General features: G+C 44.2%; 1 protein-coding gene and 1 long non-coding RNA gene across 31 annotated transcripts in view; one reads left to right on the top strand and one right to left on the bottom strand.

Annotated features, from left to right (window-relative positions):
* The window catches only part of PPP6R3 (protein phosphatase 6 regulatory subunit 3), a 119,252-nt gene that overhangs the window by 74,839 nt on the left and 31,110 nt on the right, over positions 1–13,303 (top strand). For 29 of the 30 annotated variants that reach the window (XM_081531804.1, XM_081531803.1, XM_081531798.1 and 26 more), the window contains 6 exons: positions 5–134; positions 2,443–2,595; positions 4,365–4,514; positions 5,510–5,574; positions 7,953–8,068; positions 9,727–9,812. In XM_081531804.1, coding sequence (XP_081387930.1) covers positions 5–134; positions 2,443–2,595; positions 4,365–4,514; positions 5,510–5,574; positions 7,953–8,068; positions 9,727–9,812 — 700 coding nt within the window. Of the gene's footprint in view, positions 1–4; positions 135–2,427; positions 2,596–4,364; positions 4,515–5,509; positions 5,575–7,952; positions 8,069–9,726; positions 9,813–13,303 lie in introns of all 30 variants that reach the window. The other variant, XM_081531805.1, reaches the window with a different exon arrangement.
* Positions 4,791–8,049, bottom strand: LOC145522815 (uncharacterized). Its single transcript, XR_014066179.1, has 2 exons — positions 7,827–8,049; positions 4,791–5,160 (listed from the first exon to the last, which is right to left on the bottom strand). It is a non-coding gene; the product is annotated as an uncharacterized LOC145522815 (long non-coding RNA).

Below are 13,303 nucleotides of genomic sequence, written 5' to 3'. Positions count from 1 at the left end.
CAAGATTTGAAGGCCATATAGAGATCTGCCCCCCAGGCATGAGTCACTCAGCCTGTTCGGTCAACAAGAGTGTTCTAGAAGCCATTCGAGGAAGACTTGGATCTTTTCACGAACTCCTGCTTGAGCCCCCTAAGGTAAGGCAGCTCTCTGAAGCATCATTGAACAGCTCCGTAGTTTGATTTCAACTGTTAGAAGGTAGATGAACCTTCTGAGTTCAAGAACTGGCTGTGACCCATCCCCCCATGTGCAAAGTATGTTTAAAGTGCTATTGTTTTCATTGCTTTTGAACTAGTTTTTAAATTGGCTTTTATCTGTATATAGTGTCTAAATTGATGAATGGAATAGAATTAAGTAAATTAAGTAAGATACTCACCTGCTTAGAAAATGCAGCTTTTTGTTGTTTTTTTTTCTCTATAAATTCTTTGCATTTACATGCAAGTAAAATAGTTTTCTTCTCATAACATGTTATTTTCACATCTTTGAGGTACACGTTAATCTTCAAGAAACTAATCTTGGAAGTTGAGTTTGTCTTACTCAGAGTTGGAGCAGTGTAACTGCCTGATGGACAGATTCTCATTTAAGAAGTGCTGGGTTGATTGTGACTTGGAGTGTTAGTTTTTCTGTCAGGGGCATCCGTGTGCTAATCCAGAAATGACTGTTTACTCAGGCAGCCACTGAAAACGCAGACAGTGAAGACCTACAAAAAAGCAGGGTGTCCATGGTCCATAGCGGTGTCCTTCGTGATGGCTACCCCTTGGATTGCTGCAGACTGAGGTTAGGGGACGAGGCTCTTCCTTGTGGTGTCTCTCGGGTGGAAGACAGTTCTTGAGAGTTCCGCCGCCCGCAGCAGTTCTTACACTTTGGTTTTTCTTTCTGTGTGCATCATTGCATCCGGCGTCCCAGGCTATACACGGTGCATCTCTGTGGCCTCTGCTGAGTGAGTTCCTGGAGATAGAGGGTACTAGTGTCTCCTTTCTGCTTTAGGTGTTTCCTGTTTATTTAACCAGTTTGTGGAGGGGGCAGAGAATAATTTATGTCCATTGTGTTTGGAGTCTGGTTCAGCTTCTAGATTGTCTCCTCATATGACCAGCGAGCAGGCAGTGGTCTGGGGCACAGGCCAGAGTGCTCAGGGCCTGCTGTGGAAAGTTTGCCTACTGATGGTGGCCGGTGGTGTCCTTCATGCCACGCCCGGAGAGAAGGGCAGGAGAGTCAGGGAAGAAGCAGGATTTGCTGAGGAGAAAAGCAGTGAAAGTCGGAGGAGGAGGACCTGAGAGAAGGGGGTGTGGCCAGGTGCCCCTGACCGTGTCTCAGGTGTCACCGTCTCCTTTCTCGGTGGACAGAAAAGCATCTCGTGGATTCTCACTTTGGTGCTCTTCCTGGGCCTGATTCCAGAGTAAGACAGTGTTTTGTGTGGACTTCTCTTTCCCTGTGGGGGCAGTGAGTTCAGCCTATGACTGGCTTTCCTGCACGGTGCAGTGTGTGAGTAGATCCATGTTCATTAGCACTGTGCTGCAGGGAGTGAAGGGGGCGCTCCTCTTTCGCCTGAGCCTGGAGGAGAGCAGGCAGTGGGGGGGGGGGGGCTGGGAAGCCCTGTTGGACGGGGACGTGGAGAAGGATACCCTTTTCACTTTGTCGTGGGTGTCCTGCCAAACTTCTAAAGTTCTGAAATGTTCTGGATCTATCTTCTGTGATTTCAAAGAATAGAAACTCCCTTTTATGAATGAAAGCAGGTTTGAGGTTGAGCCTCTTTCTAGGTTGTGACCCAGACGCAGCTACTGAGTTTGCATTTTTATCACAGATTTGGCAAAGATTGAGGGCTGTGTTCCCAAACCACTTGTCACTTTTCTTAGTTTCTCAGGTTTCTGGTCAGGTTTGGAGTATTGCACTTTTACTTCATGGATTTGACGAGCTTTCTGCTTGTTTAGAATATTGAAGGCAGGGGGATACTTGATTTCTTACCAAATAGGTAGTCTAGGCAAATTACCAATTTTTTCCTCTTATATTTATTTCATCATATCTTAAAGATACCAGTAGGAGTTTCGGATTTTCCTGCAGGTGTTGTCCGCGGCTTAGTTTAACTAGTGTTGTATCTTAGTACATACTCCTACACCGTTTGTTTATTGAACTGGTTTTTAAAATTTTTTGTTTATTTATTTATTTTTGGTTGTGCTGGGTCTTCGTTGCTGCATGCAAGCATTTCTCTAGTTGCGGCAAGTAGGGGCTGTCCTCTGGTTGCAGTGTGAGGGCTTCTCCCTGAGACGGCTCTGCTTGTTGCGGAGCATGGACTCCAGGGCGCGTGGGCTTAGTTGCCCCATGGCATATGTGATCTTCTTGGACCAGGGATCAAACCTGTGTCCCCTGCGTTGGCAGGCGGATTCTTCAGCACTGGACCACTAGGGAAGTCCTGAACTGAATCTAATCAGAAAGCTTTTTCTTTCTCAGAAAAGTGTGATGAAGACTACGTGGGGCGTGCTCGACCCCCCCGTGGGGAACACCCGGCTGAGTGTGGTTAGGTTGGTATCCAGCCTCCTCCAGACGAATACCAGCAGCATCAACGGGGACCTCATGGAGCTGAATAGCATTGGGGTCATACTGGTAAGATGTCCCCGAAAAGACGTCTTCACTTGCCTGAGCTTTTATAAATAAGATCACTGATTGTAGAACCTCAAACTCACAGTACGTGTCAATGACTTTTTTTGGTCTGAGTGCAAACAGTCTTCCCCTTGAGGTTATCATCAATTTTGAATGCTTTTAATAATTTTTCAGTAGTGATTTATGTTGCTGTGTGTAAAGATCTGTGTCAGTGTTATAGAGACTTTCCAGGACAGTTAAGACGCAGACATTTCCCTCCAGAAGCTCAGTCTCCCAAGGAGGATAGAGTGAATGTAGTCACTTTCTTTGGGGGTTGTGTGAGCCATAGATGGCTGCTCCCTGCAGCACTGTTTTCCCTTCACAATGCTTCTCTTCAGGGCACAGGCTTTTGTCTTTTTTCCACTGAGAGAGATCTGCAGAGGGTATTAAGACTGTCTTTGAGTCTCTTTTTTGATTTAGTCTGCTTCGGTGGAAGCAGAAGGGAATGGAAGGGAAAAGGAAGCGCCCAGGCATTATCTGGGCTTCCCGCACTCCTGAGGTCCAACTCTGAGGCCTGTGCTCAGGATCCACGGGCTTGTCAGGGGCAGGCTCCTGCCGCCTCTGTCCTGTCTCCTGCAGCATGGGGTGGTCACACTATGCCCTGGGGGGATTTGGCGTGTGTTTCAGAGGAGGGCCTGGTGTTTGCTCTTCACATGAGAGGCATCGAGTGGGCACTTCATAGACATTTCTCCTGTGATCATGTATATAAAACTGTTTTTTTCAGATCATGCCCAGAGAGGGGTACGTTCCATGGCTAGTAAGTGGTGGAGCCAAGATTTAAATTCACGTCCACGTTCAAACCCACGCATGCTCTATCAACCATACCGTTGTGCTTTGTAGCATCGCTGAGATAGTTTAGTTGTATTTCGACCCGATGTGTTAAGTGACACATCAGTAGAGGGCACAGAGAGCAGGGCCGTTTTGGAGGAAGAGGAGGCGTCACAGGATCACACTTCCTTTGGTAGCATGACCCTTGCCCCCTGGGGACAGAGTTCCTGCCCCACCCACTGACAGGAAGGTAACTTCCCACCCTGTCTCTGGGAGTCTCCTTGAGGTCGTCGATTACTAGTCTTTAATCTGAATACTAATAAGTGTACAGCTGTTGTTAATTCATTCTGTTGTTAATATTAGAGCTACTTTTGAGTGCTAAATTCAATAAAACTTCTAAATGGATCATTAATCATTACTTTTTCATTTTGAGATTGGGTAACCAGACTCAGAGATATCCTGAGAACATACTGCAGTTGTGCATTTTGTGCTTTTAGGAGCTGTCTTTTCTGCTACCTTTACCTTTTCCAGGTGATCTGGAAAACCCTTGCATCTCCAGGAGTTCCACACATGACCTCCATCAGTGAACATTTTGTTGAATCAAAATGAAATTCTCATAAATTTCTTTGAAAATCATTGGAAATTTACTAAACTTAATATCTGTATTAGTCACTGTGAAAACAAAAAGATTTTCTCTGAGAAATTTATTATTGTCTTTATGCATTTATTGTTGGTCTCTATTAGATTCCTTGCAAATTCTGACATGTTGAATGAGCAAATATAATGTTATTTAGTCTATGAAGGCGTTTTAAACTGCCTTTAAAAATAATGTGTTCCTTTTAATTTGTTTTATTGTACCAGGAGCACATCATTTGTTGATTGATTATTTGGTGAAGGTATTGAAGTAGTGACTGAAAGATTGAGGTGACAGTAAAAGAAAGCATTACTTTTCTTTTTTTTTGTAGGACATGTTCTTCAAATACACATGGAATAACTTTTTACATACACAAGTGGAAATTTGCATTGCACTGATTCTTGCGAGTCCTTTTGAAAACACAGAAAATAGCACAATTACTGATCAAGACTCCACTGGTGACAACTTGTTATTGAAACATGTAAGCTTACTTGGTGTCTTTTTTTCTGCCACTCCTGGTTATAGTAGTTTTCTACTTAAGTTGTGAAGTGAATTGAAGTTTAAGGGTAGGAGGTGAGATTTCAGAATCTGAGGATTTAACTGTTTTATTTTGATTGTACTTTTAACCAGTGATTGTATAAATCATATCCTAGGCAGTTCACTATTAGATGAACTTTTTTAAAAAGTTTCTGTAAACTCAATAGATTTGAAGATTTAGAAACCTTTTGGAAATTAAAAAACAACACAGATTTAAATAACATTTGAACAGTTATTTGGCTTGCCTGAGTTTTCATTTCTGGTGCTGAATCCGTGACGGAAAGTGGGGAGAGGTGAGTTCTCTCAGTGTCAGCACCCCCCTTCCGGGGACCTGTTGTCTTTGTTAAATGTGAGGTGATGGTTTTACTGAGTCAGTCTTCAGGTGTCTTCTTGCTCTGCGGTTCTGTGACTGTGGACATTCTCTCGCTCACACCGTGTTACCCCAAACCTTGAAGATGGGCAAGGCTAGCCTGAGTGACCAAGTAGATGGGGAAGACAGATGATGACATTTGAATGAGACTGGCTTTGCACATTCTGATAATGCAACCCGCAGCTCTGGTCATTGGCCTGCAGGATTTGGCCAGCCACACCTGTTTTTAATAAGAATGCAATAATGTTAGTTCATGTAGAAGTAAGTGTTGCTCACATTTGAAAAGTACAAGTATTGCTGTGGGCTGTGAGCTAAATTTTTGCTGGGGCAAGATTCCATTTCAGAATAAAACCCAGCTTCGCTTTAGGCCAGCTGCTCACTGGCAGCAGTTACTTTATCACATTGCGTCTGATTTAGCCAATGATTCACAGCTGTATTTAGCTTGCTGGGTTGTATGTATAAAGTGGTATGTATCACTTTTCTGTTTAACTAGAGTTCTGTTTCACTTTAAAATTTTGACACTTTGACATTTATGTCAGTGTTAACCTGAAACATTCCTTTTTATTCAGCTCTTTCAGAAATGTCAGTTAATAGAACGAATACTTGATGCCTGGGAAATGAATGAGAAGAAACAGTAAGTATATTGTTTTCTGACAGGAGTTCAGCTTGATCATTTATTTATTTGTATTTGGCTGTGCTGGGTCTTTGCTGCTGCTCAGGCTTTTTTGCACTAGTTGTGGCATGTCGGGCCCACCCTCCAGCTCCAGCATGTGGGCTTCTTATTGCCGTGGCTGCTCTTATTCCAGAGCACAGATCTAGGCGCTCAGGTTTCAGGAGTTGTGGCTCCTGGACTCTAGAGCACAGGCTTAGCAGTTGCCACTCTGAGACATGTGGGGTCTTCCTGGACCAGGGACCGAACCTGTGTCTCCTGTGTTGGCAGATGGAGTCCTCACCACTCAGCCTCCAGAGAAGCCCTGATTTTTAATTTGAAGAAAATGTGCACCCTTGCTCTAGACAGGGAACAGTGAATATAGTTACATGGTATAGGCCACTTTACAGTTAGTTAGAAATGGCTCTCTTGGGACTTCCAGAGCATTTAATTGTTAACAGGTATTTTTCTAATAATTTACTTTTAGATCTCCCTGTCTTTCTACCTGTCTTGAGGGAAACCAGGGGTTGGGAGTACGCCCCTCCTCTGTTGCTGCCTTTGAAACATCTTGTTTCTTTGTGAATGGAGGTTTTTCTGAGAGTGATGGGAAGGGGAAGGAAGAGAATGACAAAGGCAAGTCCTCCTTGATGATAATTAGCTCCTAAAGTCACTTTGTGCCTGGAGCTAGAGGAGGGTAAAATGGCCTAGTATTTCCTTTTTAAGAAAATCTCTGTTAGCTGACTGGCGCGATTAGCTGAGGTATTTGTTGCTGCCTGTGAGTGGCTTTGTTACACAGAGTTTCCCCAGCAGTGTTGTCTGAGATGAGCATTCTTCTCTAACGCCCAGGGGGCTCTTATGCCTTCCCACAGATTCTGCAGCAGTGGGGTGTGTTTGGGAAACACTCTCGAGGCATTCTTGTGTGTGCTTTTAAGTCAGATTTATGGAAGCATACATTTTGGGGTATACATTTCTTTTAAAAATCACTTACTAAAAACCGATAGGGCTTTGCTTTGATTCTGTGTGGAGAAAGATGGCTTGTAGTTGAGCGTCGCTGGGGCTCAGATCCTCTCCTCCAAGTAGAGCCCTTCTGTGGCCAGACTGACATCTCTGGTCCGTCTTCGCCTTCTTTGACTCCCTTCCTCTCTCTGCCTCCTCGTCTCACCAGTGCTCTGCTCCCCGTGAGTGCCAGCCTCTGAAGTCCTGGCTAAGTTTATTTCTTCTTTCTTGAGGGTCCTGACAGAGCTTTCTAAGGTTTCCGTAGGAAGCGTAAAGAACACCTGGAGCCTTGGGCCAAAAAACTTGGAGATGGGTGTTTGTTTTCACTTGTGGAGGTTTGAGGGAATACAGCGGAGTTTGTAAGAATTTGCCCTGAAGGAACATTCAGGTTCTTATGGTGAAACTGAAAGAGGTCGCAAAGAGTTGGACATGACTGAGCAACTGAACAACAACAGAAGAGGCTCTTTTAGCAGCTCAGCTGAAGTCCACCCTGTGCCTTCTGACCTGTAGGTATCCCTGGAACCTCTAAGCTTAGTAGCAGATACTTTTATTTTTGAGGCAGGCCTGTAAGCATAATGTGGTGTTTTGTTTTGTTTTTTTAAGCGGCTCCTGAAAGAATCTCCTTTTAAGTAAAGATCTCTTCAGTTTGTTCCCTCCTGTCTGCAGTCAAAAGTCTTCTGTTTCATAGAGTTTAAAATATTGACACTTTTTAAATAGTCAGGTAGAGAGGTCACAGTGATGTGAGAAGTCTTAAGTGTAAAGATGGGTCAGTTGTAAAGGTTAGACTCTGGTGAGGGAAGGGGTGAGAAGTAACGTGCATGTCTGCGTTCCTAGCAGTGTATGGGGCACACGCAAGTTGACTACCTCTCCTCTTGTCCAAGTCCTTGAGTCAGTTAACATTTTAACTCAAGAAATGCCATTAGTGGATATCTTTGTCTGGTAATTGATTAATATGATTGAAATTTAACGTCTTAGCTAAATGAACCAGTAGAATTCTCACCTCAGTTCTCTACAGTCTGTTTAGTCTGAAAAATAGTTTTACAGAAAGAAAGTAAAGTCACAGTCACGGAATCATCAGGCGCCAGTGAATGTTTCGGTTTTTGTTTTTAAAGGTAATATGTGACTGAAGGTGTTTGGTTTGAATACTTGAACAAAATTTGTCCTGTCTAGTGAGGCTGCAGTGTAATTTTTTGAGACCCACACATTTCACAGCCCCCCGTGAGTCTGATAAGATTCCTTACCCTCCTCCTGTCTGTTCTTGGGGGCTCGGATTTTAGAATGATTGCTTAACTCCACAGTGGTTACCCAGCTGCTTCTTCACCCCATGCTCTCAGGAGTCTGAACATTTGTCCTTTGCCCCCTGGCAGGGCCGAGGGAGGTCGACGGCACGGCTATATGGGCCACCTGACGAGGATCGCCAACTGCGTCGTGCATAGCGCAGAGAAGGGCCCCAACGGCGCCTTCGTGCAACAGCTCATCAAAGGTAACGGGCTCCGGGGGTGCAGCGTCGTTTCTGTTGGACTGGAGAAAGAATTTAAGGGCAGAGTGGAAGGATTCATAGCTTTTTAAATTAAAGGAGTTTCTGTTTCCACATTATCTGAAGACTTGAATGAGACTCTTGAGAATGTGTTTGAACAATGTAACTCTTTGCTGTATCTCTGTTCTTAGTTCTGCAGCCCTTTTACTGAATATAGGCATGCTTGCCCGGTGACTGGAGTCACCCACTTTCATTCTCTAAGAGCATGGCTCACGAGTTGTCCCTTTGAGCTTAAAGTACTGATAGGCTGACAGTGGAGCCTCGTGAGCTACAGTTAGTTACTCTTGCTTTTCCTCTTTTCCTGAAGGCCCCCACATGGCCTGTGGGTTTGAGTTCATTTCACTAGCATATTAAGATACTTATCAGCATTTTTTTCTATCTCTCTATTACTAAAATGAGGGCTGTTAGCCAATATCCTAAAAGACTCTTTCTGTACTAGCATCTGAGTGTAATCAGCCCGAGGTTACTTGAACAAGCTGTGCGGATGCCCGTCACACTGGCTCCCAGGCCTTGAGTCCACCTCCTCCTGGACGAGGGTATTAAGAGCCCTGTGTGCTCCCGGGGGTTACCAGTCCTGTGACTCACTCCAAAGCAGAATGTCTTAGCCTCTGGGGTGCAGCCTTTGTTCAGTTGTTAGCTTGCTGAAAATCAGCTCCCAATCTACCCTACTTCTCTCAAGAATGTGTGTGTTCAAGAGGCTGTTACCTATTGACTGTGCGCTAAAGCATGATTGTGGCCCAGTGATGGAGAAACCGGGGCTTGCCCACCTGTAGTTTGGCTTCTTGAGAGAGAGATTAGCCATATCATCACACGGTATGTCCTTAGCCGTACACGTGAATTGGTCATGTCGTGTGTGTGTGTTCTTTTAGAGCAGCCTTAGTTTTATGGTAGTTGCTTCCCAGATGTGTGTGTGTGGGTGTATGCACATGTGTTTAAACCAGAATTGTCAGATGACAACTTTAGTCTAGTGAGGGCTTTGAGATTGCAGCTGTAGTTTCATTTTCTCATAAAACTTTTTGAGTCTCCTTTTCTTTAAATTTTCGGTAGAGGTTAGATTTCACTATTGCACATGTATCCGTTTGTTGTCCTATGATACAAGTATTTAGAAAACATTATCTTTGAGGAACTTAAGAACCCACACTGGGTTCCATGGGGCAGTCATGGGCTAAATGCGCCCTCAGAATTTCTGAAGAAAGTGTGCAGGAGTCAGTGTGTGCAAGATTTCCTGAACTCGCATGACCATGGAGCAGGACCACTGTTAGCCACACCTTTATAAGGAGTTAAGTGCAAACACTTACATTAATATTTTCCAGGTTAAGTTTTTACCAAAAGATCCTAAAAAAATTGTTAAATTCAGATAACTGGTTAGAGCTCTCTTGGCATCAAGCATAGGCCATGGGGGTGGGGTATGGGGGCTCCTGAAAGTTCTCAGGGTTCAGACTGAGCCGGGCTCTGTAACCCTGAGCCCCCTGGAGCCCGGCGCTCAGCCTGCAGGGCTTGCTCGCCTCTGATGAACCACATGGCGGTGCCCTCTCGTGCGCCACCTTTGCCTGCGTGTCGGTCCCTGTAGTGATCATGCTTTTTTCCTTTTCTCCCCTCTGAAGATCTTCCAGACGAAGTCAGGGAGCGATGGGAGACGTTCTGCACGAGCTCCTTAGGAGAAACTAACAAGAGGAACACGGTAGATCTAGTAGGTTCTACAAGATTACATTTCTGTGATTTCGGTGCTCTGGGGCTTTGCCCTTTTATTCAGAAAGATGTGAGGCACCTTTCTTCCGCTTGTCCTGGTGATGGTAGACCAAGGGGTACGTTCGTGTTTCTTACCAGTAAAAGAGGTTACGTCTGCAGTGCTCTGGCTCATTTGTCCAGTCAGCTCCCAGTTCCAGCCTGGGACGACGTAGGGGACACGCAGCCCCTCGGCCCCGCTTCCTGCCATACTGCTTCCACCTCCCTCAGCGCCTGCTCCCCGGCTCCTCAGCACAGCCCGCGGCTGTCCTGTCAGGTTTGGGTCTGTTGCCTTATGCCTGAATAACCCCGGGTAGTTACAGAACCGAAATATTCCTGTGACTGGTTTCTACTCTCACTTAGTTGAGTTTACCCTCATTAAAGTCATTCCCAGTTGGGGGAAGTTCTGCAGATGACTTTGGAACCCCAGCTTTAACAGATTGGTACTTTGAGCCAGGGAACAATGGCATTGATAATATTTTTAAAAATTATATTGGACTTTGGAATGTAGTCTTTGTTTTCTTTAAGACGTTAAGTTTTAAGGTAAGTATTGATTTGGTTTTGAAGATGAGGAAAAGCGTTTCCTTTTGCAGGGTACATGCCACCTGATAACTGAGGTCGTAGCCTTGATTGTACATGGAAGTAGATGTGTCAGACATTTCATTCTGTTTTTGAAATTCAGTAGCTGCAGTCTTGAATTTCTAATACACAGTAACTCCCTGGATTGTTAGGCAGTCAAGTACCTGGCAGCCTTTTCTGCTCAGAACAGAATTTAGAAACGGGGGTGGGGGTAGGGGGTGCTACAGAGCAGTCCCGGGTCATCCTGTGTCACAGGCCCCGAAGGACCTGGCGCCTCCCACTCTGTAGGTCATCTCACAGCTTTGGTTGTCTTTTAACAGACTCTTGACAGATTGGTGGCTTGTTAAGGTGGATATAGTGAGAGAATTATTAGGTAGTAGAAGCTGAAAGAATTATGAAGAGGCAAGTGTAGAAAGGGAGCTGTATGGGGCCATTTAATTAAAACAGGTTTAGTGGCCCCTGTGTCTCAGGGTGTTACAGCCCAGCAGAGGAAGTGACATTCACTTTGACAGCCCTGTGCTATCAAGGAAGGGTTAAGTAAGTTCTAATGAATGTATTACCCACTGTAGATTGGTTTTTTCCCCCGGTTAAATTGGTTAAAATTCTGGATGATCAGGGTGTTATTGCAGAGTAAAGTTGTTCTCATACTGTTAAACTGAACCTGTTAATTCAGAGGTCCCCATGTTGAGTCCTTGTTAAGAATGCAGGCAATGTGATCTCCTTGAAAGGGAGTTTCGACTTGTTTCTTATTTATAGAGAAATAGGAGTATTAATTCTGATGTTGTTTGGGAAAATTTGTTAAAACGTGCCCTTTGATTGACTTCAAAGGTAGAAGTAAAAAATGTCAGTTAAACTTGTTATCAGGATTTTTAAAAAACTTTGGTAATTCAAGTACATTTCTCTTGTCAGTATGTAAAGAAGAACTACATTGCAGTTCAGGTGACACTCAGCTACTTTGCACTGTGCTGTCGGTCATCTAGTGTGTGACTGTGTGTAATGTTGCACAGCTCCTTTGGTGACCCAAAGGTACATTTAGACAGACGTTTCCATCTAGACAGACATTCACACCTGTATGGCAGGAAGAGTTATCCTGGGCTTTACCCGTCATGCTGACTGAAGCCTGGTTCTCATTTGCCTGTTGCACTTTCTGCCATAACACTTGGACTATGCAAATAAGCCACAGTAAAACAAAAGAAGGAGAAGTTGGTGTATGTAGCAGAGGTGGTCAGTAACAGAGCCCTGGTAACATTGCTTGTACCCCGTGCCGACTCGGCCCCGCTCTGTGGTCTTGTTTCTTGAGACTCGGTGTTGCTCTCTCAGGACCTCTCACTTCTTCAGTTTCAAACACTCAACACTAAAAGACCACTGCCAGTTAGTCTGAAGCCCTTCAGTGGGGAATTCTGCTTTGTAGCATTGGGTTGACCAAAGAGTTTGTTCATAAGTGTTATGGCCAACCCTGTATTTTTAGGGATATGGGGGTTCCAGGTTTTTAAGGATCCTTTTACATTAATCCCAGGCCACCAAGGAGACTTGAACTATAGCTTCCAAACTCTTTATTTTCTGCCCAGAACGTTTCAGGCTGTGTCCCAGTAGGGATATAGAATTGCCTTCTTGCTGAGCTCTTTGAAGTACTTCAACCTTGTGACCATGTATTGCCAAAGTAAATGCACAAGAGATTCCTACACTCGTTATGTTTTTGTGTTGGGAGCTTATTATCAATAAAACTTGATGTTTTAATTACATCCAGAGACCACACTGTTTTGACTAAGCCCCCAAACTGTAAAAATTGGTAGGGATTTAGATAAATTTAGAAAACGTAGGAAATGTTTTTGTGCTGACTTTGGAGAACTGAGTTTGTTTCATTCTCTGCCTTCCTCTCCAGGGGCAAGGGTGTGTTTTTAAAATGTTGAGGTAGTTCATGAGATAGTTTATAGAGGTTGTATAGAGTAATAGAGAGTACACATACGAATTGTTTGCAGGCCCAGTGGGTCGAGGCGGAACCTCTGAGGGTTTGCGTTTTAAACCAGCCCGGGGTCATGTAGGTCCTGGGGGTCCACAGTGGGACCGCGTGGAGCAAGAAGAGTCTATGGCTTCTACTTTTCACTCAGATATTACCAGTCAGGTCATACTTATAATTGCATAGCAACCTAATCAGCCAAGATGAAGAAAACTCTTACTTGCCTTTTCTTTTCACAACAGTTAATAAATCTGAAATTTTATCATGAAAGAAGGTAACATCTCAAAGGCTTTTTTTTTCCCCTTTCACTACAGTATCAAGAGTATAGTTAACTCTATTTGCACAAAACAAAAGCATTTTTGCTTATTAAAAAAAAGTCTAGTTTGCTTAGAATATGTCTTGCTTGGCAAGAGTGTTATCTCCTTGTTACTTTCTTAAAAGTTATGATTCTGTATTCTCATTTAGTGATCTGTTGGTATTCCTTAATTCATTAACTCGTTGAGTGACTACTGTGTGCTGGACACTGTGAGTGTTGCACTAGACAAGATTGGCAAAAATCCCTGCCTCAGTGGAGGTGGATAACCAAAGGGGGAGAGTAAACGAGGGGAAGGGAGTTGGAGTGTTGTGGGCAGATGTGTGTTTAAAATTAAGTGGTCTGGGAAACGTCCTTGAGAATATTGGTGTAGAGGCTGAGGCGAGTTGGGGTGGAAGAGTGGGTGCAGAGGCCAGTACGGCGCCCGCATATCTATGTCAGAACGAGCGTGGCAGAGAACGAAACGGAAGATCTCTTGCAGCTTCATGGCACACTTCCAGGGTTGTGATCTTAGTGAGATGAAAAGCCATTGGGTTTGGAACTGAATGAAAAGTGCCATGGTTTAATGTCAGTGGTTTTAAATCTGTCATTAAAAGGATCATCATGG

Source organism: Giraffa tippelskirchi, chromosome 10 (assembly GCF_054371585.1).
Source record: "Giraffa tippelskirchi isolate mGirTip1 chromosome 10, T2T-mGirTip1v1.2.pri, whole genome shotgun sequence".
In the NCBI taxonomy this organism is placed as follows: domain Eukaryota; kingdom Metazoa; phylum Chordata; class Mammalia; order Artiodactyla; family Giraffidae; genus Giraffa; species Giraffa tippelskirchi.
The sequence above is the reverse complement of the archived record's forward strand: the minus strand, read 5'-3'. Positions and strand labels throughout refer to the sequence as shown.